The sequence below is a fragment of the Vanacampus margaritifer genome, chromosome 13 (genome assembly GCF_051991255.1).
Source record: "Vanacampus margaritifer isolate UIUO_Vmar chromosome 13, RoL_Vmar_1.0, whole genome shotgun sequence".
Classification (NCBI taxonomy): domain Eukaryota; kingdom Metazoa; phylum Chordata; class Actinopteri; order Syngnathiformes; family Syngnathidae; genus Vanacampus; species Vanacampus margaritifer.
This window is the reverse complement of record NC_135444.1, coordinates 10,046,386-10,074,358: the sequence shown is the minus strand read 5'-3', so window position 1 is coordinate 10,074,358 and position 27,973 is coordinate 10,046,386. Positions and strand designations below refer to the sequence as shown.

The 27,973-nt window shown below is 38.4% G+C and overlaps 2 protein-coding genes across 11 annotated transcripts in view; both read left to right on the top strand.

Annotated features, from left to right (window-relative positions):
• Positions 1 to 6,880, top strand: part of atp13a3 (ATPase 13A3) — a 29,299-nt gene extending 22,419 nt beyond the window's left edge. Inside the window, exons 31-34 of one of the 2 annotated variants that reach the window (XM_077584615.1) lie at positions 8 to 96; positions 175 to 255; positions 832 to 915; positions 2,536 to 6,880. In XM_077584615.1, coding sequence (XP_077440741.1) covers positions 8 to 96; positions 175 to 255; positions 832 to 915; positions 2,536 to 2,724 — 443 coding nt within the window. In that variant the 3' untranslated portion in view covers positions 2,725 to 6,880. The remainder of the gene's footprint in view (positions 1 to 7; positions 97 to 174; positions 256 to 831; positions 916 to 2,535) is intronic. The other variant, XM_077584616.1, reaches the window with a different exon arrangement.
• opa1 (OPA1 mitochondrial dynamin like GTPase) lies at positions 28 to 27,950 on the top strand. 9 transcript variants are annotated; one of them, XM_077584621.1, is made up of 31 exons: positions 28 to 96; positions 175 to 255; positions 8,931 to 9,249; positions 9,615 to 9,711; positions 9,857 to 9,964; positions 11,024 to 11,077; positions 12,185 to 12,261; positions 14,694 to 14,852; positions 16,204 to 16,257; positions 16,418 to 16,522; positions 16,657 to 16,743; positions 16,866 to 16,979; positions 17,096 to 17,176; positions 17,256 to 17,330; positions 17,430 to 17,501; positions 17,745 to 17,844; positions 17,947 to 18,077; positions 18,268 to 18,340; positions 18,446 to 18,518; positions 18,620 to 18,735; positions 19,737 to 19,801; positions 20,285 to 20,361; positions 22,094 to 22,259; positions 22,544 to 22,696; positions 22,800 to 22,908; positions 24,110 to 24,189; positions 24,277 to 24,417; positions 24,505 to 24,621; positions 24,711 to 24,804; positions 24,971 to 25,081; positions 26,341 to 27,950. In XM_077584621.1, the coding sequence occupies exons 3-31, from the start codon at positions 8,932 to 8,934 to the stop codon at positions 26,403 to 26,405; spliced, it is 3,072 nt and encodes a 1,023-aa protein (XP_077440747.1). In that variant the 5' UTR covers positions 28 to 96; positions 175 to 255; position 8,931; the 3' UTR covers positions 26,406 to 27,950. The 9 variants fall into 9 exon arrangements, with proteins under 9 accessions (XP_077440747.1, XP_077440745.1, XP_077440744.1 ...); XM_077584619.1 differs by lacking the exons at positions 28 to 96; positions 175 to 255 and adding an exon at positions 7,913 to 8,137 and having other exon boundaries at positions 26,341 to 26,412; positions 26,658 to 27,950; XM_077584618.1 differs by lacking the exons at positions 28 to 96; positions 175 to 255 and adding an exon at positions 7,913 to 8,137 and having other exon boundaries at positions 26,341 to 26,412; positions 26,501 to 27,950.
• Positions 27,951 to 27,973: the final 23 nt, after the last annotated feature.

Below are 27,973 nucleotides of genomic sequence, written 5' to 3'. Positions count from 1 at the left end.
CTGCCAGGGCCTTTTGTCGTGACCACTTTGATTTTGTACATTTTCCTCTTCGCCAACATGTTCTACCCTGCGGAGGCCATGGATGAATTTCTACAGGTAAAAAAGTGTAGAAATATCAGACTACACAAATGAAAGGAGTTTCTTGTTTGAACATTTTTATTTTGGTCTTCACAGATTGTTTGCGTTCCTCTTAATTGGAGACTAAAACTCCTGCTTATTATCGTGGTCAATGCTGCCGTCTCTGTCGTGGTAGAGGTAAGACTCATGAACCAATATGGTAACAGGAGGTGGTTTTCTCATGATGATTTTTTGTTTGTTTGTCATGCAATGTCCTCATCTTTGTCCCGTTCTCTTGACAGCAGGATCACTTAAATATGTTCTAAAATGCAATTTTTTCTTTTTTACACTCGATACACTTGATATTTGTCAGATTGGTTGCGTTTCAGTGGAAATATTTATTTACTGTATTGTTTTTCAATTGCATGACAATTGGTAGTCATTCTTGCTACACTCTGTGGAGCAGTTTTAATTGAGCTTCCTAACACTTGGCTGCCTTTGCATCCGCACCATGCTTAGCACACCCTAGATGATACTGTTTTGCTAACTACAACCAAATTGTGACTAAAATCAATCAAAATTGTTTGTCATTGTTTGTGAGCTAATACATTTGTGCATTGTCCTGTTGGTTTTGTAGTTGCTTTTGCCCAAATTATGACTTAATTGCAATAATAAAAGGGAACAAAAACACAAGACCCTGCAAAAAATATCTTTAAAACTAAATGAAATCAAATTAGCCTCTCTGTAATTCTGTCCCTGCCCACTGCGCCACAGACCTTCATCATTGACATCATCTTATGGAAGTTTGTATTCAGCAGAGACAAGCAGGGCATCGCTCCTGTTGCCCCACCACCACAGGTTGGGAAAAAATGACATCTCCTATTCTAGCCCTTTCATTTCCCTTTTGTGTGGTGTTCCCTCCCCTTTTTATTTTGGCTCATCATGATCAACAGTAGTATCTTTGCGATGGTCATTTTACCAAGGCTTTTTCCCCCTCGGACCTATGTTTGCATATTCCACCTGCTCCCTCAGTCTGCTACCCCTCCCGTAGCAATTTGCTAGCCTCAAAGCTCTACTTGCTGCATTTGCCTTTTCACTCCTTATTACGAGTGCTTATCTAATTCCCTCAACCAATTACCCATCTTGCTACCGTAGTGAAATGTGTGTTTGAAGAAGACTAATCATCAATGTCTTCATTCACCCATATGTTCATATTTGACTCCTTTTGTTTTATCTGTTACTCCATACGCTTTTTGAAGTTTTACGGGTTGTGTTAGACAGAAAAACTTTCTCAGCAAGCCTCTTTTAATGTTATGCTCAATTTTGGTTCTTGAAGTGCATGCAAGTCTGTTGTAGTGAAAAAGTAGGACACTTATTGCCTAAAGCGTTACAAATGTATTTATTAGGTCAGAAAAGGAAACAATATCCAGTCTGCCAATGTATTGCTTTTATTATCTACTAAAGATACAGTTTACAAAAATCAAGGCTGACATCTTACTGATGTGCAATGCATTTCAGGTTTCTGACTTTTGAAGGTCTTCAATCCATAATGAAAGAGGGCAGCATAATTAACTATACGAGTGACTTTTTCTTGCAATCACATGAGCTTAGACATTTGAGGGACTGCTGCATTTAACAAGGATTGACGTGACTTTAGACCACATGGGCTGTGTCCAATTAATTAGGACATGGCTTTTGTTTTGGTAGTTAAACATGCTGGCTCTGTGTAACTATTTATTTTTGGCTTTTTTTGTTTTGTTCCAGCAGACAACTGTGGGGGGTGGGGGGTTGGGGTCGTCATCTTGAATAATCTTGTCCTGTGCGACCTTCAAACATCGCCCCACAATGCATTGCAAACCAGTTTTAATACTAATTCTGGTGCGTCTCACTAAATGGGATATCCTGGAAAAGTTAGTTTATTTCAGTTGTTCAATGCAAAACAAGTGAAACACTGAAATTATTTATTTATTTTTTATTCATTTATTTAATTTATTAATATTTATTTTTTATTTTTGCACGTTTACAAAGGTCAATTCCTACCTTGAGATCAGCAAACATTCAAAAGGATTTTTATAATGTTCTAAATTCTTGAAATGCAAACTGTTCTCTTCAGAATTATGCTTTGTAGTGAATCTATATGATGAGTTTCACTTTTTGAATTGAAATGCTGAAACAAATTAAGTTTCACTTTAATTTTTCTTTTCTTTCTTTTTTTAAACAAGCACCTGGATATTCGCCGTATTTTAAGAGATTTACATTTTCATCGTTTTGGGCAATATATATATTTTTTAATTCAGAATAGAGCATTCCATAGAGATGTTTTTGTTGCATGCAAACGAGTATATCTTTGTCTCCTGTGATTCAAATGTTTTAAAAAAAAAAAAACTCCACATTATGTGACATCAGTTCATTAAATCCTCCACATTTTTTCAATGTTTTTAAATGAATAATTTATGTGTGGGATTGTGGACATTTCAGAAAGGCATTGAGCTGTTGGCATACAAGTATGTATGCTGCCCAAGCAAGGTGACACGCAAGGCACGCTACATGCATCTGGCCCAGGAGCTCAGCGTGGACCCTGACTGGCCCCCCAAACCAACCACTACTACTGAAGCTAAGGCCTTTCCTGAAAATGACTCCTCTTATCAAATTAAGAACATTTCCTAGCATCCCCAAAAACCCTTACCATTAGCCAACACTTTTCATACAGGAACTATCAAAGCAAAGAGTATGTTTGCGCATTAACTTATTGAGGTGATCACGTAATCTCTGCTTGTCACTGGTCTTGATGATTGTATTCTGTAAAAATGCTGTAGATCAAACAAATTCAACCACTCCAACACATTTGAATGATGATGTCTGGTTCAGCAACTTGTGGACTGAGATTGAGTCAATGAAATTAAATAATTGTACCCTTAATATTGGAAGTGAAGCTTGGCAGAGGGTTAAAAGCTATGTCTTGTTAATATTTTGAGGTTCATATGCATATATTGGAAACCTCAGAAATGCAACTTAAAGATATATTTGTATCTTTGAAGCTTGCAGGCTACTGCTGCATTAAGAGTCAGACTATGAAAGAGCCCAGTGCCGTATTGGATGGAGTCTTGGAAAGGTTTTCATGACAAAAAGTAATTAAGAGTAGGTTCCTGGGGAGCCATTTTTCTTTCAAATCCATGACCTAGTCTGACTAAAAGAGTACCTTTAAAATAGGTGAATGGACTTATAGGATAAATGTTAAATTGCTCAGTTTTATCACAGTTCTGTGACACGATATTATAGGGGCATTTATTACAAAGTGGATTAGATGATTTGGTTGAAGGTGTCCTGCTGCAAGTTCTGCTTGTTACTGTATAGTAGAAGTTAAATTGAAACAAGATCTTTGGTTATCGAGGTTTTCATTCAGAAACGGCAGGAAAAAATTGTTAACTGCTGTAGTCAGCTTGATCATACAGTGTCCACAGTTGCTGTAGACTTCATTTTTTCCTTTTTTCTTTTCGGATATCATTCGGACAGGCCTGATGTCATCATTGTTTCACATCTTGTCATTTTAAGAAACCATGTTGTATCATTTCCTTGCCCAGGACACTTCAACTGAGATTAAAGTAGCATTGTGAAATTGCCGCGTGACAAGTATGTCTTGTGCTGGCTGCAGTTCTGGTCAGTGCAGCCTTGCCCGGATACTTTCTCTGGCTTTGTGCAAATGCTTGCTATAAGAGTTTGTTTTCAGCAGTGATGGTAATAGCAGACCTTTCACTGTGTGGTTTGTTAAGAACAAATCCTGTATTGAATAGGGTGAATTGCACTATGTTCTCTGGCGGCCATTAAACTTCTCAAACTGGGGCAGAACTGCAGTCATGGACAGGGAAACTGATTGGCAGGTGTTAATTTTTTAACACTGCACCAATGTTAATTGGCAAGCCATGGGCAAAGTAGTGATGTTCTTACAAAAACCAAGACGTTAAATGCGGATGGCCTCACACCTCTCTGACTGATACCTGAAAGGAAATACACACACAAAAAAAGAAGTGTATAGTTACATTTTAGATAGATGTCTGCTGTATTTATTTTTGCAAGTTTAACGCAGCACTATATATATTCATCCTGGATGCTTATAAGTAAGTTGGTGTCAGGGACCTAAAAAGCTAGTGAAATACTGTTTAAATCGCATCAAATACTCAACAACAAAGCACAACAAGCACTGAACACTAATGACTTTCTGGACAGTGAGAGACTGATATATTTTCTTGAAACCAGCCAACAATTAATTTGTCACATGAAAAAGACCATGTCATGCCACCAACAACCTGCCTCTGAGACAACAGTGTGAACGTATATCCTAATTTTTCAAAATAACTTTTGCTTTTCTGCGCCTTACCAGCTAAACCATTTTGCTGCTGATCATAAGTGTGATCATTAATCTTGTCTAAAGCTCAAAGTATTGTTGTGGAATTTTCAGCAGTTCGGCGACATGAAAATTCCACAACAGTATGTAGTCATCTCAGTGGCAAAATGATGTGATCATTCAGAAAGAACATACACGATGCATATTTGCAGGATGTTGAAATGCTGTTGAGCTCTTAGAGCAAATGAGGTTAAAACTGTACAATTGTGCATTGGGAATGTAACTACAAACTCTGCGAGCCACTCCTATGTTTGTTTTTTTACTTCACCCTCCAAAAAAATCTGTGCTCATCTCGGCTATAAATCTCTTCCCATGGAAGAATCATTAAAGGTGCAATGTTTATGCATTCTGCATCTCATCAAATCGCTGCTTTGCCAAGCAGCCCTAGTGCAACACTGAAAGCGTTTGTCATTTTAAATCCACACATGATGTTTTATATAAGGGGCTGTCCAATATATTCAATGCCCTTATGTTTTGAAATCAATGCTCCTCAAAAATGTATCATTTGGAGACAACACATGTTTTTAGCTGCCAACAGTGTGGTAGAATCAGATGGTTACATGTGATGGTAATATATAGATTGTTCACTACTTGGGTATATAGCAGACTAATAGCAAGGGAAAGATATGCTGCACTGCATAGAATTTAAGACAATAATTCTTTGCAGAATGCTGAAATAGTATTACTTCAAATATGACTCTAAAACAAGGACACAAAGCTGTAGGCTCCAATATCTGAAAAAGTTCATTCTGAGGATCACAGACATCTGTATTTCTATTTTTTTTTTTATTCTTCTTCTACTTCAGTGGCCAACCCAATGTAGTCGCTTGGTCTCTGTGTCCAAACAAAAAAGTCTGTATAATAATGTAACAGGATTGTGCATATTTTGCTGCTACAATACATCGTGTGTAGCTTAATCATTAAGAATTTTTGTCCAGTACAAGCAGTTGCAGCATCACTACTTTTTTGGGTGCCATTAAAAGTGAAAAAGCCATTTTTAATCGATAAGATAACGTTTTAAGGTAACAAATGTGTCTTAACCTGTGACAAATTCAGTTTTTAAAACAAGTAGATTATTTTGTTATGTATGCATTGACACAATGGTTGGGATTATTATTATTTTTTATTTTATTTTTTTGCCTCCTTGCAGAATGATTCAAAAATCAGGCCACAAACTTTGCTCGGGGACCTGATGTACTCAAGCCTTTTAACAGTTCCTTCATGGCGAGACCACCTAAGGCACGATTGTATTGTTATGAAGAGAGTAACATGCTACTAATGCAAAGCTGTTATTTTCTTCAGACATTTGTTTTTATCTTGATTGGTTATTTGAGAAACAAAATAAGTTGTATAGACATTCTGTACAAAATACATTTAGCAAAACAAATGTTGACTGTAATAAGAAAAGTTGGGTTCTGTCTATTATGTTTTGAGATGTACATTTTCTGTGTGCATAAAAATCTGAATATATGATTATCTAAAATTGTATAGGTTTTTGGAATATTAAGGGCTGGTGTTGTGGTACTTTTTTTTTATTTTTATTTTTTTTTACAATCAAGTTTTGATTAATTTATACATTCTTTTATATTTATTTGTGTGTTCACTTTCATATCAAGTTGGATTCATTTGTACTTTTCCTCACTTGGGAATGAATCATGGGCATTTGTGTTATTTTAAAATTGGAACTAGGTTGCTGCTATTACTTGGCTCAATATTTGTCTGGCTGGGGTCTATAATGTACACGATAAAGCAAATTTCTACTGTAGAAGTGTAAGAAAGTGAAAACTGATTAACGCTAACATCCATGAATTGACTCACTTGCCACTGCTTTGTAACAAATGTGTTCATTTTCTGTGCACCTTCATAATGCACATTTAATTTTTAAAACCAAATGTCACTTTAATATGTTGTTGCTGAGTATAAATATGAACATTTCTTCTATGCTAAAAAATTGCCCCCCCTTTTTTTGGTGACAATATTGAATCCCTGGATTTATGTAGAGATGTTGCTTTAACATAGGTACAATAATATGCTGACAGGCAGCATTAGCTTCCTATTCTCATGTTTTGTTGACAAACGGTTGGATGGCATTTGAGTCAGCCACTGAGTGTATAGGCTCAGATGGATGTTTCCTCAGGGTGTGTATAACAAAGATTATGATCCAAGTTGATAGTCGAATGCAGAGGCATCTTTATTACTGACCAACCACCAGTACAGCTAATTGGATCTGCGTTTATTGACAGCTTCTACACATCAGCGATCCATTCGATTGGTTGTATATATATATTTTTTTATCAGCAGAGATGTACATTGTGTTGAAATGTTTCTACTTAATAATTTATTTTATATTTATGTTTGTCTTTTTACCCCTGAAAATTGTTCTTTAGACTTTTTTTTGTTTCAATAAATGTTTTCAAACAATTATGTCATATGCTTATTCAGTGATATAGGTCCGGGTACGAAAAATATCCTTATTAGAAATATGAAGCAGATATTCTTATGAGTCGGATAACCATGAAGTAGAATTTTACAATCTGTGGTGCAGAACTAATTAGAGTTTTAAACTACCATAAGGGTTACAATGCAGGGTTTTAAAATAGGGATATGATTTCAAAGTAGAGTTTCAAAGTAAGGTTTTAGACTAGGGTTAAGGTTTCAAACTGGGGTTAGGGTTTCAATGTATGGTTTTAAACTATAGGTTTGGGGTTTCAAAGTAGGGTTTTAAACATGGATTTGTGTTTCAAGTTAGGGTTAATGCTAGAGGAGGTAGGATTCCAAAGTACCATGTTTCATACCACGGTGAGGGTGGAGCAACCACCAAAATCCTGCTGTGATTGATGACCATAAATTTATCAAAAGTTATGTACGCTCCCCCAAACCCTGTCAGAAAAAGAAAAGAAAAAAAATTATTCATCAATATTGGCCGGTCGCCCCAACATCCGTTTGCCACTGATTGGACTGACGGTCTGTACTCAGATCATAGCGGTCATTACTGTAAATATAACCTGTAAGTGCTGTCAATTATTAATTGTGTTTATTGCAATAATAATTTTTGGTGCCCATATAAAATTTATGAAAATGCCAGCATAATTTTAAAAAAAATAATTTTTCAAAAGTATGAAATACTATAAACATTTAATTGAGTTTTTATTACAATAATGACATTTATGTAAATGACAGCAAAGAGTTTTCGAAATAATGTAAATAATATAAATAATATAAATATGAATAATGTAGAAATTTAATAATTTAAAAAGTGAAATACTGTATTATATTGAACAGAAGAATATTTCAAATGGTCTTTAATTATTTAACACTTTAATTGTTTGATGCAATTTTCAATTAATAGATTGTTAATCATTGGATTATTTAATGTTTATTTAATTAATTTTGGGCAATTTGAGGGCAATTGAGAGTATATTTTCACTGCTCGCTGAACTCTGAATCTGTGGTGGAACTACCGTGGCGTGTTCCGTCAGGGCCGATTTGTTTGTGGGACCGGGATACCGGAAGTCGGCTGTCATTCTAGCCTGTGTCCTTTAGCTAACGAGACAAGCGGGTGTGTATCTTGTGTAAAGATGCATTGGGCTAAGCTTAATGTGTGACTTATATATACATCTGTATCATCTCGGCTGGTAACATCAGCACCATGTTGCGCGTTGGGAGTAAAGTTGCATGGTAAGTTTACATTTAATAAAGAAACTGTTAATACTAATACTATTAGCCAGTCGTCTACGATGAGGTAAAAGGCAATCAGCGTTAGCCTAGCTGACAGTCTTAGAAGAGACATCTTAATCGCCTCTTATTAGATTTCTCAGTAAATATTTATGTACATGTAGTTGCTGAAATATGTGCTAATTCTTTAAAAGCAATATTTACAATACTGTAGCGTGAGCTGGACTGGTGTATGTTGTTAGCTTGGTTAGAATAACAGCTAGCTTGATAAAGATAACGAATGATTTGACTCTTAGTTAAGTCAATGTATATTCTCCTTGAGTGAATTACGTGTTAATACATTACTTCTATCACAACTCGTCATCGTCATCATTATACGCAGACAATTTTGTCAGAATGACAAGCGGTTCGAAAATGGAGTGTAGTCAGTGGACATTTTGCCGTGACCGGCAACTGTCCTGCTGTCTTTATTTTACCGTGAACGTCTCTGATTGGTCAATCGCCTGGCTTGGGTCATGCACTGGGCGGCGGTACCTACCTGCTTCACCCCTTTTCTGTCTTTTCACGAAGTTTGTTTTGCCACTGAAAATAGACTGTTATCGGCATTGCCTGCCTAACCCAGACCATAACGCTCAGGGCAGGGTCATCAGGCAGTAGGACACACACGCATATTTTCAAATGCAGCAATCGTGTCTTCTACTTCTTCTAAATGTGGAAAGTTCAATAACTGTACAATTCTTCAATAAACAGGTGAAACAATATGAGAGAATCATGTCGAATTGTTTTGTTCTTTTAGCATGGCATGCAGGAATCTGGTCCCCACCAGGACGGGGGTAAAATTTCGCATACCACTTCAGAAACTGCACCCTCTGTACCGTGCCATCCACCACCGTTACTATGGAAACACAAACTCTCAGCGTCCTCCTCATCGCACGGCGGCCCGGTATTTCACCTCCATGTCACGGTTGCCCATGCGGCCACCAAAGCCGGGATCGGGGGGCAGGGGCTACCAGCAGAAGCGAAACTTCTGGGTGGGCCGACTCGTTGCGAGGCTGCTGAAGCTGCGATACATTTTGCTTGGCAGCGCTGTGGGAGGAGGATACACGGCTAAAAAGGTATGCATGCAAGTCTGTTTTTTTTTTGTTGTCTATCTGTATGGTAACCATCACTCCAATTCCCATTCAGAGCAAAGTTATCATATAAAGCTTAAAAACTCATTTTCACAATTTGACATTTCATGTCTTTGTGATATGTTTTGTCAAAATTATTCAACAATCAAGAAGTATACCACAGGTTAGGACACCTTTTTACTTAATGGTGCACTCAGAAAGGGTCTACACATCCCACATTTAGGAATCAGTGCATTTGCAGCCATACAAAAATTCTACGCCACCATGCAAAAACAAGACTCCTCATAAAAGCTAACATTTTATTGGTCTTTATTTCAGTGTTTTGCTCACCTGTGTCAATTCACTTATAGACTTACGAAGAGTGGAAGGATATGCTGCCTGATTTTAGCGAATACAACTGGGTCATTCCTGACTTTGTGTGGGAGCTGAGCGAACAAATAGATCTTGGTAAGTGTTGACATTGTTGTACCCTATAGTGAAAGACAAAAACATACTTGGTGATACAGTGTGACAGTGCAATATAGTGATTGATGGGAAAATTATGCTTGTATTTCATTGAATCACTTTTTTAATTCAGTCTTTTTGTCCTCAGATAAATTGGCCAAAGCTCTCCCGGAGATGGAGGAAATAGCCAAACTACTGCCTGACTTTGACAAGATAGGAGAGAACTTCACGTTCATCAAAAGTCTCCTGTCCTCTGGTGAGTCAAAAGATTCTCTTAACATGCCTCATCCATGTTCCTGAAAAGTCAACCCCCCCCAAAAAAAATTTTTAATTATATTTTAAAACAATAACTTGAATGACCAATAAGGAGGGTCTTTATTATTAGTTTACAGCTAACTGATAATGTCCATCCATTTATTTTTTATAGTGCGTGAAACAAACATAGTCATCTGCACATTCCAGTAAATTTGTCTGGAATGTGGGAGCAAGACATGAGACCCCAAAATGCACACTCTTCTGAAATGAAATTGTCAACATTCCCGGCGTTTTGTAGAAATACATAAATGTCAGCGAACACATTTGCTGTGACTCATATGAACATGAAAGGAATGTGATTGCTTAATAAGTGTTTCATCTCATGTCCAGTGCATGTGACTTGTCTGTATGCATGGCAACCTGTAATATAATCTTAAAAAAAAAAGAAAAAAAAGAAACATTCCATCTCTTAGAACTCAAGCAGCTGGTAATATGCTACAATAGTTGGTACTTAGGCGGGATACACACATACTGATTTTTAACATCTTTAAAATGTGAGAGACCCCCATATACAGGCATTGGCATTTTTTAATGCATGTTCTCCTGCTTAGAATTTTGACACAGCCACCACACATATACTGAGAATGAAGGCGGAAACATCAGCGATGTGATTTATTGACAGATGAGGTCTTGCTTCACATCATGGAAGCATGGATTCTTCATATGAGATTTGTGAATGTCATTGAAAGCCACGAAAAAACACGTTAAATTTGAAGCGGCCATTAAGCAGCAGATGCAGTCTGTAATCGACTTGTGGACGAATACAAATCGCTCCAGATATATAGCCAATAAAAGAAGAGACATTTAATCAGACTAATCATGTTTTTTTTAACTTAACGACACAACAATTAACAATTGCATAAGCATGCGTTGTTTTGCACATCATTTCATTGTGGCCCTGCATTGACCATCATCCCTCTGCTTCTGTCTTTCATGATTTTTTTTTTCTTGTGTTTCTCCTCCTCCCATGCCCCTCTGTTTTCCTCCACATTATTCGCAGGTGTGAGTTTGGGTAGTGAAGTCAAAGGAGCTTCTGGCCTGCTTCTGTTGTTAGGTGTGTACACCAAAACTCATTAGTGCTGTCCACCTACCGCTTTTCTTTCTGCTGCTTTTTTTTTTTTAAACCAACATTTTCGAGTGGTTTGGTGGCCCATCTGTCCATTTGTGGAGTCCTTGCCATGCTTGGATATTGGCTTCTATTTTACTGCTATCAAACAGTCAATGTAGGTTCTGAATTTAGTGTGCAGTAGTTTTCTCACTGCGCGGAATAGAACTTTTGAATGTTCAAACTAGTCTCAAGCATTCCTTTGAATTTGCTTGAATCCAATTATTACTAGATTACAAATTAAATTTAAATTCCTGCAGGACATGGATGGCTTCTTTTTATTCAGTTCTAAACCCCCACCCACGATGTTTTCCTCGTCTTTTTTAAAAAAAATCTTCTTTTTTTTTTTTACCCTTTGCTAACTAGTGTGTTTATGCCTCCTTTGACTTCCACCCTCTCTATCCTCTGCTCCGTATGTTCTGTTTTAAATTGCACAATCTCACTCTCTCTAGTTAATGCTCAGATGTTTGGAAAATACACATTTTTCTGAGGTGAATTTGTTTCCAGTGAGACAGAAAAAACAAAATTTCAGTGGACAACTGTGAGTCATAAAAACACAAAAGGAATCTGGTATAACGGTCTACTGGCCAGTGTGTGTGATTTCTCTGTATTCATATTAGTAATGACATTTATTTATCCTGAGGCATTTACACCTAAACATAGCCATTAAATGTTAAATCACTGTTGTCACCTCCATGAGTTGTTTATACGTTTTGATAATGTGTTTTGAATTTTGTGAAAATAGCTTTAGCTGAATCTAATGACAAAAATAATTAGATTTCTGTTGCAAACTACAACCCCACTAATAAACATACAGTATTGCTAAATGACAACCTCTCAGCCAGGGTGCAGAATCTTGGAATACTTTATTAGATCTCATTAGATGCAAATTCACACACTACGTATACACTTTGTACATTTAAAATTTATGAAAAAAATATCGGATAGATTTTCCACACATCTGACATTTAGCAATGAATATCGTCACCTGAAGAATGTATACATTATGCAGAAAATATTTCTCAGTCACATCTAATGCGATTGTTTCTCCGTTAGAAACTTCAGGGGAGCCGCCATTGAAAGCTACAGATGCTTCTACAGCTGCTTCACAAGATGACAAGCAGTACAAAAAGGTAAATTCACCACCCTTCGGCCTCATATCTGCTTCCTGCTACTTGCCTCTTTTTGCTCACCAAAACTGCAAGATGTAAGGTGCAAACTATCTTTTATAATATTATTTTGTTTAGACAGAGTGAATATGGATGACATTTAGCAACCCTGACTATAGATGTTGACATTGACATGCTCAGAGCGCACAATTTGTTTTCTACTGATTGTGGAGAAATATGTTAAGCAGGGTACACACATATCCAGTTTTTTTCCATCTCACCAAATAAAATAAAAACTTGAGACCTCCCACATGATGTGGACAACATCACCATGTCTGTGCTTACTGCTCTTATAGGGGCATATTCTCCACTCCTGTGTGCTTAAGTCAGAAAAGGTGCACACAATGTGCCCTTACTACATTGGCTGAACATGGACATGATAGTATATATTAATTGGTTTAAAAAAACAACAACTTGTCAGTGAATTTTTTTCACCTGTGATTAGCGCTTCTGCATGCTAATGGGGTCTTGCCGTTTGAAAGGGCCACTCACAAATAATTACAGTCAGCGTAATGGCATCTGGAGTTAGATTCTCCCCAAAACCAAATATCTGTTTTTGTGAGAAATACGAAGAAGAAAAAAGTAGTGCTGGAAAAAATAGAAACTCACAACTGCAGAACAACTGTGTCGACCACAAATATAAGGATTTTCTGTGTTGAATGAGTTAAATCTTTATGATCGTCGTCCCTGATTGTTGAGCAACCAGATATTTAAAAAAAAAAAATAATAAAAATATAATCCCTCTTAACACACCCCCAAGATAATCACTCTGACATTAATCTTTGAGACATCTGAGGATGTTTCCTTTGCTGACTTTGATTTGAAAGGTAAAATGTTCAAATTTGGCAATGACACGATTGTTGGTATGTATTTTTGATTAATTGACCAAAGACCTTTATAAACTGATTATGGTTTAGAAAAATGAACATGTTTAAAGGATGCCAGTGGATGGGGAAGACCGGTGCTGAGTATGTAAAAGAATGCCAGTTCAATATTATCACATAATTTGGTGTTTGGTTTAAGATGGTCAAGAGATACGAGATTTCAAACAGCATGCAATGAACTCATTTGGGCAGCAGTCGAAGAACACGTTGTCACACTACACAGAAAAAGGCATGCTCAGTTACCACAATATATTAGTATACTTAAATTATGTTTTTATTACTATTAGTTTCAGTTAGTGGTTTCAACTTGTGTACAAATTTATGTTATGTCCCGCTTGGGAAACAGACCTCCATTGTAAATCGAGGACCCAAATTGTACTCACTGTGCGGCAGTATTTGTTTATGCACACTGCTGAGTTGTTCCTTCATGTATCACGTCATCTTTGCTTCATCCCACTTGTACTGTTTTGTTATTCTCTGTCCCTTTTCCCCCCAGTTTTTTTTTATGTATAGAATTTTTTTTGTATGTGAATGGTTATAAAATGTTGCTCTTTTCCCCTGATGTGCCTTCCCCCCCCCCCATCTGCAAACATCTCCTACATGACGCATAAAATAGCATACAACACAAGTTACTCAACATACAATACATGGATAAAGTTGGAATGCTTCAAGTTGTGATGCTGAAACAGCATCCTCTCTTTTAGGAAGACTTGAAACAAGAGTTTGAGGACAATAAGAGTGCCTGGCTTGATCGTTCATTCATAACATGTTTGGTTGGTTGGATCCTTCCATGTCAACCTCAGCCAAGCATACGTGAATAGTCCTTACTTTGTGCACTGGGGCACAGTCTTACAAAGTTGGAAGCAAATAATTGTCTTAAAGGTTGAATATAAGTCATTGAGGGAGGGCCCCCCATGACTTGTGTCCATATTGTGATGATAAATGATGAATTGATAAGTTAACAGATGTGTTTACACTGCTTAATGTTGCACAAATATATTGTCATGATGGGGGTGGAGTGATCTAAATTTCATTAGATGCGCTCTAGTATGTGTTTCACCGCTTCATGGAGTAATATCCTGCGCTTGCTTAATCATTGTCAGCCTCACCATGCTTCAGTGTCAATATGGTTTTAATCTGCAATAGTAAGTACTACCACAAATGATGTTGTGTCTTAAGCAGCCTACAATCACGACACCCGTTGCAGCTCTTCTATCATGATGAGCGATGAGGGAACCGAATGATGCCACTTGCTGAGAGGTGCTAATTGTGGTATTAGTCACCTCTCCTGCCGTCAGTTTTGAAAAGTTTGGCCTCAGACTTTGTTGCGGTGCACTGACGATGGTGGCAAGACTCTCATAATTGAATCCTTGACCCAGTGATGATTGACAGAAACCGTACCATTGAATGGTGCGATGTGTCAGCTCTGTGTTGGGATCCAGCAATGGCCTTGTGGGCTGGTTGCTGTTTGTGTTGGTGCTCCTGCCTGTCTCTCACTATGACGTACCCCAGCAGGGTCTGCTCGGCGAGCTCATTCTTATTCAGCAGCAGATCCAACAGCATGAGGAGGAGGTCCGGCGGGCTGCTGCTGCCAATTATGCGCGTCCCCCACCGCCAGAGCCTGCTCCCACTCCGCCTCCGAACCCCAGCCCCCTTCATCACACACGCAAGGTGAACCCCGGTCCCACCGCGCCAAGAGCCACCCTATCAAAAAACAAATCCCATTTAGAAGGTTCACAGCTTATCTAATCATGTACCCAATGGCCGAGTGCGTTGTTCGATGAAAAGCATTAAACGTACGCCACTAACAAGGGCTAGTATTACACTGCATGGTTCAAGTGAATCTAATAAAGTAAAGACATTAAATCGAAATTGGGCACTTGGAGCTGAAGTTTAAATCCTGCCAAGATGTTGAGTAAAGCATTATTGTAACTACACGCAACATTGCATTTTACTGCCACACCCAAAAAAAACTAATACTAATACTAATACTTCTTATATCTTAACTCCCATGCTAAATGAAGTAGCCGGAATTTTAGAAACCACTCTCAGTATGATGCAGTGCCTTTCCAAAAGTCATGTTACCTCATTTTATAAGCGTAAGGAAGTGGAAGTGTTAACTTTTTCAGCAAATGCATTGCAACATGTTTAATTTATATATTTAATAGCTGAGCAATTGTATAAATAAAATCTATACTATTAGTTAACCCCCCTACATGAATGTCCGTTTGCCCACCACCTTCAGCTATATATTGCCAAGCTACAATATGCTACGTGAGTAGCTTGTTGGCAGGCCAAACATGGACCTTCATTGTCTGGTCTCAGATGTCACTCTACTACTACTTCTTTTTGTGAATGGGAGCATGGGGTTAAGAATGGAAAACATCTGCATGGTGTGAACTGTACTTTTTGAAATGTTTCTGGTGCAGTCAAGGAGTGTGCAGGATTATCACTTCTAAATGCAATGCTTTCTTATTTATTAACATTACAAACAATCTAATACGGTTTGTGCAGTTCATCAAGTTTGTAACAGTCTTTCGCTCTGCAGTTGTTTGCTTGTCTTTACTCTCTCCTGCCAATTCCCATTTATTCATGTGAGCTGTCTCCTGTTTTGTTGGTGATAATTTAAACAAATCTGCTGCACATGTACAAATCATGTAAATGAATGGGATTTGAATCAACAGTCACTCTTGAATTGCCTGTGAAAAATGTTGCGATCTTCTAATCATTTTAAGAGCTTATGTCATTTGGTGTGAAGTGTGAGCTCTTGTTTTGCATCAGGTGAAAGGAACAGAACTCTAGCAGAATAAGGACTGTGTGCCTAATTTCCATCCCCCCACTGTCTCTTTATTCTTCATCACACAATTAAATTATTCTTGTTACAATGTGCATGTTGTGTGGGAAATGGTCACATTTCATGCTTATGCAGAATTAAAGAAGATCCGAAGTCCTGCAGCAAGGAAGCGTTAACTCAATTTGTTATTGTTCTTTGCTTTTTTTCCCCCTCTTCTCTGATTTTTAGTCCTCAGATAAAGAAAGGGTAGACCAACTCCAAGAGGACCTGCTTCGTACCCAGGTAGACTCGCACTCACTCACTTCTTTACTGCATGAAGCTATAATACCTTACTTGGCTGCAATTGTATATTTAAAAAAATACAGTATATACCTATTGTTTTGTTCTCAAGTGAATGTGAGGACCTTGCTGACACTGGTTGTTTTCTGTCATTCTTTCATAGCTTAAGTATCAGCGCATGTTGGAGAGACTGGAGAAAGAGAACAAGGAGTTGAGAAAAGTTGTTCTGCAAAAAGACGATAAAGGGATTCACCAAAGGAAAGTAAAGGTGGGTTGCTCTAGAAACGCACCGTTTGAAACCCACCTATTTTAGGAAGTATTTTCAATCGTTGAATGGACAATTGTTTTTACGCCAAAGATAACAGGAATGTCAAAGTATGTCTCACTTTGTTGTGTTTGTAGAAATCCCTTATTGATCTGTATTCTGAAGTTTTGGACATCTTATCTGACTATGACGCCAACTACAACACACAGGACCATTTACCCAGGGTAAGAATGCACTAGGTAAACTGCATGACTGATTAATGAGTGAAGATTTGCGTTGTATTGTCCTAACCAGAATTGCATCCTTTTTCCTATCCTTTCCTCTCCCACTATTTGTGTCCTGAAAGGTGATTGTGGTGGGCGATCAGAGTGCTGGCAAAACGAGCGTCCTGGAGATGATTGCACAGGCCAGGATTTTCCCTAGAGGATCTGGAGAGATGATGACACGTTCGCCTGTTAAGGTACATTGGACCTGAGTGAATGTCATTTGTTGCAATTTTTTTTTAAGTACTTGGAAATACGTGCAATGTATATTTATTTATTTATTTATTTCACTATGGGGTTTTTTCTCCTGCAGGTGACCCTCAGTGAAGGCCCGCACCATGTGGCTTTGTTCAAAGACAGTGGCCGCGAGTTTGACTTAACCAAGGAAGAAGATGTAAGACACAAACTTGTTTTTTTCTGTCCATCTGGCACAAATATTCAGAAAAACTAAATGTCTTCTTTGTTCTGTGCAGCTGGCTGCTCTGAGGCATGAGATTGAGCTGAGGATGAGAAAGAGCGTGAAAGAAGGACAAACTGTCAGCTGCGAGGTTTGTCCTTTAGTTTTACATTTGAATTGAAAGCATGGGATGTTGGTTCTTCCATCTTAGTGTGTTAACTGTGAATTTGATTGTATATTTAATTAACAGACAATATCTTTGAGTGTCAAAGGCCCAGGAATCCAGAGAATGGTCCTTGTTGATTTGCCAGGGGTCATCAGTGTGAGTAAACCTGTCTGATGTCTTTTGTTGTCCATCCATTTTTTGTATCACTCATCTTCATTTGTGCCACTGGTGAGCCGGTGCCTATCTCAGCTCACTTTGGGCGAGAGGCCGATTACACCTTGAACCAGCCACCAGTCAATCATAGACCACATAGACATCAATTGCATTCTATCATGTTTTTTTTTTTTTTTTTTTTTTGAGTGCAGTCCTTTTAAGTGTTTTTTTATACGTCCTTCCCAGACGGTGACGACAGGCATGGCATTAGACACTAAGGAGACCATCTTCAGTATTAGCAAGGCTTACATGCAGAACCCCAATGCAATCATCCTTTGCATTCAGGGTGAGCTGTGATCTTGCATCTCCAATTAAAATTACTATATTGAAGCCAGGAGGTAACAGTGACTGGCAGCGTAAACCTTATTTTTAATCTGTCTCCCTCCAGATGGCAGCGTGGATGCAGAGCGGAGCATTGTAACCGATCTGGTTAGTCAAATGGACCCCCACGGGAAAAGGACCATCTTTGTGTTGACTAAAGTGGACTTGGCCGAGAAGAACCTGGCCAGCCCCAACCGAGTAAGACTGCTTTAGAGTCCTTTGAAATATATTTGCAGGCCATATGACTGAAGTACAGAAATACTCTATTTGGCCAGGAAATTGATCAATTATAGCTATAAGTTGCTTCTCCACAAGAGGGCACACATCCTTAGTTGAATCTGATGCTCATGGATTGCTGGGTATAAAAAAAACGAATCTATTATTTCAGATCCAACAGATAGTTGAGGGCAAGCTGTTTCCCATGAAGGCTCTGGGATACTTTGCTGTCGTAACAGGAAAAGGTCATTCTTTGGCTTTGATTTGTTTTGAGTAAATGTTATTTCGTAATACAATTTAGTATAACTCCAGAAATGACGGCATTTCTCCTGCTGCTGATCCATGTATAGGAAGCAGTGGGGAGAGCATTGACTCTATTAAGGACTATGAGGAGGACTTCTTCCAGAACTCCAGATTATTGCGGTAAGCGTCCTTGCATTTATACGTTTGTTAAAAGGGTTAAATGCAATGTTTTATGGCATTCATTAGTGTTTTGCTGCCAATTAATTGCCCTATGTCACTAGGGACGGCATGCTGAAGGCCCACCAGGTGACCACAAAGAACTTGAGTCTGGCCGTCTCGGACTGCTTCTGGAAAATGGTCAGAGAGTCTGTAGAGCAGCAAGCTGACGTCTTTAAAGGTGGTGTAAGAAAAACAATTACTTTTGTGGAAAAACAATCAGTAAACAAGCTGGCTTACGACCTCACATATCCCCTACATACAATGTTGTCCTTTCATCCATTCCAAAGAGACTCAAATCATTTTACACAACAAAAACACTGTTCCCTTTTCGTTGAACTAGCTCCATTACCTTGTTCATGAAGGTATGAATCTATTGGTTTTCACAGTGCCAGTACCAGTCAGACATTGTCTCTTAACAGAACATGTGCTCTACCCCGACCCAGCCTTGCTTTCTAACCCACTTGATTGGCCATACTTTTTCTATCTTGCCTCTTTTCCCATGTTAGTGCTGCCCTCCTGCAGTAATTAGTTGAGACCATCACAGGCTAAGAGAACCAGAGATTTATGGTCATACTCCTGCAGTTCCCATAGGCCTATTGTGTGCTGTATCGATCCACAGCTCATCAAATCACACTAAGCCAGTCTCCATCCCTGTTCAGAGCCACTGTGGCACCAAGACCTAGCATTTAGCCCATTCTCCAATTTGAATAAGGAACAGTGGGTTGCCATTTTGTGTGTGTGGCTGTGTAAACATGTAGAAACCATTCAGATAAATGAGAACTAAACCACTGACTTCTGACAAGAGTGGATGATGGTCTCAATCCCTTTTGTCCTTAGGGGGTAGGTAAGTGTGTAAATCGTTACCCGATTTTAGTCTAGCTTGGCACCATTAGCAGTCTAGGAGTTGCTGTTACGTCATACACGTGAAACACACAAGCTCATGTCATGTCTGTGCTGTTGATTTGCAAACCATTTTTTCATGGAAATGGAATATTATCTCAAAATTTTAATTTCCTTGCATCCATCCATCCATTTTCTTGACCGCTTTTCCTCACAAGGGTCGCGGGGGTGCTGGAGCCTATCCCAGCTGGCTTCGGCTTCATGTTATTCTAAATTAAAATGATACTCATGAATTATATGTTCAGAATTCAAGTACTATACCTTTTTTTTTCTTACTAGCATCCCGCTTCAACCTGGAAACGGAGTGGAAAAACAACTACCCTCGTTTGAGAGAACTGGACCGGGTAAGAAAAAAAACACACACAGTGTAACCTCTTCAATATTACAACATTTTCCCCTGAAATACAAATTGTTGACATGGAAACAAACGGTCACATATACAGTAATTTCTGGACTACATGGCGCACCTGACTATAAGCCGCCCTAGCACCGGGTTACCGCTACTTTCTTTTCCGTAATGAGGGTGCAAATTGTCTTGCTCTCGTTCTGTCTCTCCTACTGTATTTGGGCTCACTTGGTTTGATTTGCTCTGCCTGACGCTCTTGCGCTTCATTTATAGTGCACGCCCTTGTGATCTGATGGATAAGCCGCACCTTTGTATTAGCCCCAGGGTCGAATGCAAGTAAAAAAAAAGGAGCGGCTTGTAGTCCAGAAATTACTGCAGCTATGTTATGAACTAATAATTTCATAATAGAAATAATGCTTTAATGAACAAACTAAATGAATTAATCTGATACTGGACTAATTGTGCAGATATATTTTTACAGAATGAACTATATGAAAAGGCCAAGAATGAAATCTTGGATGAAGTCATCAGCTTGAGTCAAGTAACACCACAGCACTGGTAAGATAATTTTATATATATATATATATATATATATATATATATATATATATATATATATATATATATATATATATATATATATATATATATATATATATATATATATATATAGTGTTTTTTTTTTGTATAAGGTAAGATACAATGTATATGTACAACTTTTATTTGGTAGATTAACATTTTTACAAACCTAGCAATTGCATATGGATGCTATTGGAAATTGACACTGGCTCTGCTTTAAAAACAAAGTTGGTCCAAGCCCCAATTTGTGCTTATGCACTATATAAGAAGCAAAGAACTAGATGCGAGTAGAAGAAAGATGATGGTGGGCTAAGTTTAGATGTGTGTAACAATCCATAGTTCGGGGTCAATGGGAGTAATAACAGGCTGGATAAATAAATGCTCTGTTTATGACAAAAGTTGAAAAAAAATGTTTTTTTAATGTGTTAAGACTAAGATCTATGTAGTATTTAATTGTGGAGACATAGCATTAAACAAATTCTCACCATTTCAGTTTTCCAATTTTTTTTTTTTTGACGCACTTGATTGATAGTCAGTGTGTGTACTGCGCTGGGGTGGCCGCTTTCAAGTGCCTCATTGGAAAAATCCAGTGACGTCTGGGTGGGGATATACAGTACAGTATTTCATACGACGGCGGCTTTACGACATATTTTCCCAGCTTAAACAAATAGTTATGTGTAGGCATAAGAAATATCCTGAATTTTTTCCCATCTTTTTGTAGTATTTGATTGACATTCTATATACTTTACAATCTGCCCAAATTTGGCAGGGTTGTTAAAAACACTAATCTCTGTGACGTGTCAAATTTGGAGGGCACATTTATAATCACTTAACAGGAACTTCAGACTACTGTACCAACTACTGGCCTGATATGGATACATCACAATTAAACTCCAATAGAAAAACATATTTGAATAAGGCTTTTGTAAACAGGGTTTGAAATGTCTCTGAAACTGAGAAGATTGATGGAAGTGAGTGTAATAAATGGATAATTTCCCCACAGTGCGCCATTTATAATTGCTATGTGGCTGACTTGCCACTGTTCAACCTGTAGTCAGCTGCAAAAGGTGAGGATCCCGAAGATAAGCAGGAGAGAACATGGAACAGAGAAAAGGCATAGTCTTTCAAGGCATACTAAACGCAAAGATGCTCTGGACAACAAGAAAAGGCATCTTGGTATTAATAAAAATGCCATCGCTCAATAAGGGGGAAGCTAATGTAAGTCTATATAAGGAGGTATTGAAGGGTATAGGAATCTTTGTATACTGGTTTGTTGTGCCCAGTATGCTTTCCATCATGTCTTTGCAATCAATTTTCTTGATGAATGGTCAGACATGAGCATTGGTGGCCCTGTTATCCAACTTGCGCTATTGGCGATCATGCTTATTGACAGTGTAAATGGCTATCCAGAACAAAAGGGAGCCATATTGAAATATGAGCATCCATTTGTGATAAATGAGTCATAGCTATGGTTTGGTCGTATTGGGACTTGGTGCACAGGCAAGGGCGGTATTGCTCCATTGTCAGCCTGCCATGAGGGGATAGTAGGGGGACTTAACTGCTAACAGGCTCATAGTGAAACTGTATAGGAATGTACAGTCGAGAGTATGCCTGCTTTTATTAACGATCAAATACCACGATTAACAATCAAATGCTGTCACCCTTTATGTTGAGTCTTGAAGTTGGCATGATTCATTTTATACCGTAACAGGGAAGCCATCCTGCAGAAGAAGCTGTGGGAGCGTGTTTCAACGCATGTGATAGAGAACATCTATCTACCTGCTGCACAAACAATGGACTCGGGGACCTTTAACACCACTGTAGACATTAAACTGAAGCAGTGGACTGACAAGCAGCTTCCACACAAAGCCCTTGAGGTAAAGACTTTCAACATAGATGTCGATGCATTCATCGAGCCGTTCAATCTGTGATTGAGTCCAATGTGTGGTTTGACATTTGGATTTTTAATATTGTATAAAAATGTGTTCTAATGGACTAATGTCTGTTTGTTTTACCCCATTATTGTAAACATTGAGTGACAAACACCTTCCTAAATTCCTGTTTTTACCTAGAAGATTTAAAATGTTGAGAAGCAAATTACCTCATTACAACTTCCTCCATATTTCTTCTTCAGCTTTAACGACACTGATCTTGTTTTTAGGTTGCTTGGGAGACGCTGCAGGAGGAATTTGCTCGCTTCATGGCTGAGTACAAAGGCAAAGACCAGGATGACATTTTTGACAAGCTGAAGGAGGCCGTGAAGGATGAGAGCATCAAGCGGCACAAGTGGAACGAGAGGGCCATGGACAGCCTGGTAAACAGACTGTCAACATACTCTGGCTAACTGAATGCAAGGTCATATACGTCAGCTGGCATTTGTAATGTTCTTGCGATGTTTTTGTGGTGTGTGTCATCAGAGGGTGATCCAGCACAATGCCTTAGAAGACCGTTCCATCACGGACAAGCCTCAGTGGGATGCAGCAATTCAATTCATGGAGCAAACCTTGCAGTCACGCCTCAAAGACAGTATGTGACGTGCTTTGTGTTGGAAGCTTTATTCTGTTAGCGATGTGACAAGTGACCCGCCTTTGTGGAATTTTCTAAAAAAATATGAGTGCACACTTCAAACGCCTCCAAAAAGTAGACGACCTATTCAACTGCAATTTCCATTTGCATATTTAGGTCAAGTTTTTAGGGCAAGTGACACTATTTAAAACAACGCAATAATTTTGACGGATCGTCTTGGAGAACCCCTCAGAATTTCGGCCTGTATGAGCTTATTGGGAGTATTTTTAATTGAAAGTTGTCTGTAAGTTGGAGAAGGGGGTTTTCCAAGTAGCAGATGAAATACAAGGGTCAAGGAGATGGGGGTGAGAAAAAATCAAGTTATACTGATTTATTGTAATTTGAATGTATTTTTTGACCAGATTCTCTATAGGTGATATCATACAAAAATGTTGCCTGAAAATACCATGCACATAAAAAATAATTTTCTCCAGACCCATCATCCGATTTTCAAAATTCTTGGCATCCATCATCTGATTTTCAAAATTCTTGGTGCTTCTACGCAGGTTGAATTTGCAATTCCAACCAGACTCTGCATTTTGACTGTGATTTTTGCAAAATCTTCCTACGTTGCTATTTCCATTGGTACTTAAATACAGTCACCTCCAAAAGTGCTGAAATGGTCATCAGTTTCTTTGTTTTTGTTGTATACTGAAGGCATTTGCATTTCAGATCAAAAGAAGTACTATTAGAAAAACAATTCCAGCTTTTATTTCATAGTATTTACATCTAGCTGTGTTAATCAATTATGATTAGTGCAGCATTTTTTGAACCTACCCTTTTTTCAAGTGAACAAAACTATTGCAAAAGACATTATTAAATTAACTGAACGTGAATAACCCTTACCTGCAATAACTGCATCACGCCTGCAACCCGTACTTCATTTGAAATGCTTTTCCTGGCCTTTACTCCCGACTTCTTTAAATTGTTTGTTTATGGGGGTTTCTCCCTTCAGTCTCCTCTTTAGCTAGCTGGCAACTTTAACAATGCGGTGTCTGGTAACTCAAGCAAGAAGAGTTTGTTTGTTTGTTTGTTTTCCGGAAAAGTTTATATTGTGACTATATGCTTGATGATATTTATGTATGGTGCCACTTCACTAACACTGGACCAAATAGACATTTTTTTGTGTTAATCTTCCCTTATCATTGTCCGTATTTTGCAGCCGAAGCTGTAATCAAAGATATGGTTGGTCCAGACTGGAAGGAGAGGTGGATGAACTGGAAGAACCGAACAGCAGATCAGGTAGTGTTTCTACACTGTTCACTGGCTCTTTTGTATTAAAGTTAATATAACACATGATTAAGTGCTCAACTTGCCTCACTTTTTCAGCATATCCGAAATGAAACCAAAACAGAGCTTGAGCGCTTGCTGAAGTTGCACGATGAGCACACTGCTTACCTAGCCAATGATGAGGTCACCACTGTCAGGAAGAACCTGGAGGGACGAGCGGTAGAAGTAGACCCAGTGCTAGTGAGTCCATGATACTGACTTTTTATTGTACGGGAATAATTGCTCTATAATGTGCTTCACTGAGTAGCGTTGTGATTTTCGCTCCAGATCAAAGATACATGGCATCAGCTATATCGACGACACTTTTTGCAAAAAGCTCTCTCCCACTGTAACCTCTGCAAAAGGGGCTTCTACTACTACCAGAGGCACTTTGTTGACTCGGAGGTAAAAAGAAGAGAAGACACATTCTAAGGTTGTCATTATCATCTTCGGTTTAGCTATATTCGGTGAGTGACTCTGACACGTTTTCCCAGTTGGAGTGCAATGATGTCGTTCTGTTCTGGAGAATACAGAGGATGTTGGTCATCACAGCCAACACACTAAGACAACAGCTCACCAACACTGAAGGTAAACATAGAAACTTTGGATATCTGGCTTCATTCTGTAATATCCAAATGTTTTGTCTGTCAGTTAGTCTTTGGTTTGAAGTGATTGTCACAATATATAGTTATTAGATTATGAGTTGTTGTTGTGTGTGTTTTGGACTTGTTCACTCAATACTTATCATCCTCAGTGCGCCGACTAGAGAAAAATGTTAAGGAGGTGCTGGAGGACTTTGGAGAGGATACAGAGAAGAAATCTCAGCTGATTACTGGCCGCCGAGTCCAACTAGCCGAGGATCTCAGTAAGACATAATTTGAACGAATTTGTACATTCATTTTTTTGCAGGGTGTAATATCGCAGCAATAAAAGGAGTTCTCCAAGTGGTCAGTAGGTGGCAGCAGTGTTTAACGGAGCGGCTAATGTGAAACTATTCAGCTCTGTTCAAGGATGGTTAACACTGGATTGTCAAAGAGAGCAAGCCATTTTAAACACTTTAGATTGGTCAATTTGGTTAAGAATTTGTCAAAATAACATAACCATGTCGGGACTGACCAATAGTATCGATTAGTTAATAGAAAAAAAAAAAAACTGAAATTGACTTGAAACTTTGGACAATGGAGGTATTGACCCGATGCCAGTAATATGCAAAACCCACCTCAAAAAGAGAGGAGGGCTTCAGTGGTCCCACCCAAATGACTGTTCTTGGCAGCCGGAAGTGTCTCTTTAAAATATCTTAACAAATATTTTGGTGGTTTCTACAACAATGCTGACTTAATAAAAGTATTGACAGAAAGTTGACCGGGATAGGGCTAGAGAGGGTAATCCTAAAATAGATTGTGTATGTAAACTTGTGAGGTGTCTGTCGTCCATTATCAAGTCGTGAATCAGTGTCTCCTTTCAGTTTAGTTACCTTAATACACCCACAAGTCCTCATATGCCCTCTGGCCAACTGGTAATATGCAAATATTTTGATGTTTCCCTGCGCTGAACAGCCCACTGAGTCTGTGTAGCACATGCAACATCAGCCACATCAGAATAAGTTAAGCTTTGAAGCCCGAGTTGGGGCTTTCCCTTGTTTTGATGATCCCACAGTCGGCAACCTACTTTCCTCACACCTCCAAAGGACTTTTCATCCATGTGGACAGATGTTGGTAATCCTGCTCTGATTGGCGCTGTGGTCACACTCAGTCACACTTGAGCCCAAAGTCTGTGGAGACCCGTGTGTATGTTTCATTCTAGCCCACATCTGCTCCTTTGGATTGTTAGCATGCCTCCATTAGGTGTCGTAATCTCCCAATAATGCTGTGCCACCTAATCAGAGTGTGTTAACAGACAATTAAAGGTTGGAATTTTTAGGTTTCTTCCTTCCGACTGCAGAAAGTGGGTTCTATCTTAGGCTGTCCATGTTGGTGACAATGTTGTTTTGGAACTTGAAAACAAGTCTGAGTGGAATTTTTTTTTTGCAAATGACACTCTGTAAAATGCATTCGTCATTTCTCTCAAATGTGTGACTATTGAGTATGTGTCTAAGCGAAACCTGATTTTTGTGATTCTTTGCAGAGAAAGTTCGTGAGATCCAGGAGAAGCTTGAAGCCTTCATAGAAGCTCTACACAAGGAGAAATAAAAGACAGGTAGATTAGTTAGGAGATATGAAACCAAATGTTTCATTTTACATGTGGAATGTCTCATGTCTGTTTATTCCCCTACTCTGTTTCACAGAACTGTTGAGAATTATTGGTAATATTTCGCTTAGAGAAAAAAAAAAAGCACTGATTAATCAAATGTGACCGTGTTAGACTGCCGGATCACACACACGTCACCCACAGCCCACTCATCTGATTTTAAAATTCACACCTTCCCTCCCTGACTTCCTCAGACATCGGTGGAAAGATGGACCTTTAATAGAAGGAAGACTTTCTCTTGGAATATATTTTTCTTTTCCATTTTTTGGGGGAGCTGTCCCGGTCAGGAGTAGGAAAGAACCTCCTGTAGGTAAATCTGGAGGAAGACACATTTTTGGTGGTTTGCCCCTTTTGAACGTTTCATCCCCGTTTGGTTGCACTAAAGATTCAAAGTATTTGTGCTGTCCCTTGAAGTTTGCATCACATTGGATCCCCAACTATCGTAATGGCACCATTTGGACAGAATCTACTGTGGACCTGGACACACAATAATTTAAAGCATCATCTCTGCTGTACTGGACTTTCAGAAAGTACTTATTTTATTATGTCCACAAAGTCCATACAATATATACCCTCATATTCCATATTCTGTTTATCTGTGAATGTGTGCCTTTGTGTTTGCATCATCAACCTTTCACAGCCGGGTGCATATTTCAGTGTTCCAAAAGATTTTACTAAAATAGTCCACTTTATTTAAATGTGTAAATACAATTGTTACAATAAAAGGTTAGCATGCCTGTGTGTTAATTTGGACAAATGGTAAACTAAGAATAATGTAATAAAAGCATAATAGATAAAGGGGAAAAGGCCCGCATTTCTTTCTGGTCTACTTGGGAACACAGCAATGGCTACACATGATTACTAAGTAACACAAATACTGTATTGTAACAAAAATGATGCCCTTTCAAATGTAATTGTTCACTTTTTATTGGTATTAATTTAACATAATGTTTAATATATTAAAGCATCTACCGATCTGGTTGTAGTCTGCAACGGTGCAGAAAGTGCACTAAATTGTACCTACAGCCGTTTCTAATATTTTGCACTTTGTCAACCACAATAGAAAACATGTTTCTTTTTCCTCTTATAAGCCAGATCAAGTTTTCTTCCCCATATCACATTGATTTGGAACACTTTTGACTGTCGCCCATGTAAACGTTCATTCTTCCTACTTTTGACGTAGGGTGTGCGGACAGGCTATGTGCACAGTATTCTTGTACTGTATGTACCGTATGTTTAAATAGCTGGCTACAGACATAATAGCCTGTGCTTTGTCAAACAGGTACATTGATGTTAAATTAGGGGCACACATGTCACTGCATCATACATATGAGGACAAGCACACTTGTCCAAAACAAAGCCAGCCAGTGAGATGGTTGCTAAATAATCTTTTATGTTGAAAGTCATGTTTGCATGGTGTGACCCAGCGGATGTTCTTTATTTATTACGTTTGTGTTAAAAGGAAAGAATAAAATTGACAAATGAGAGATGTTTTTTTTCCCACGACTTC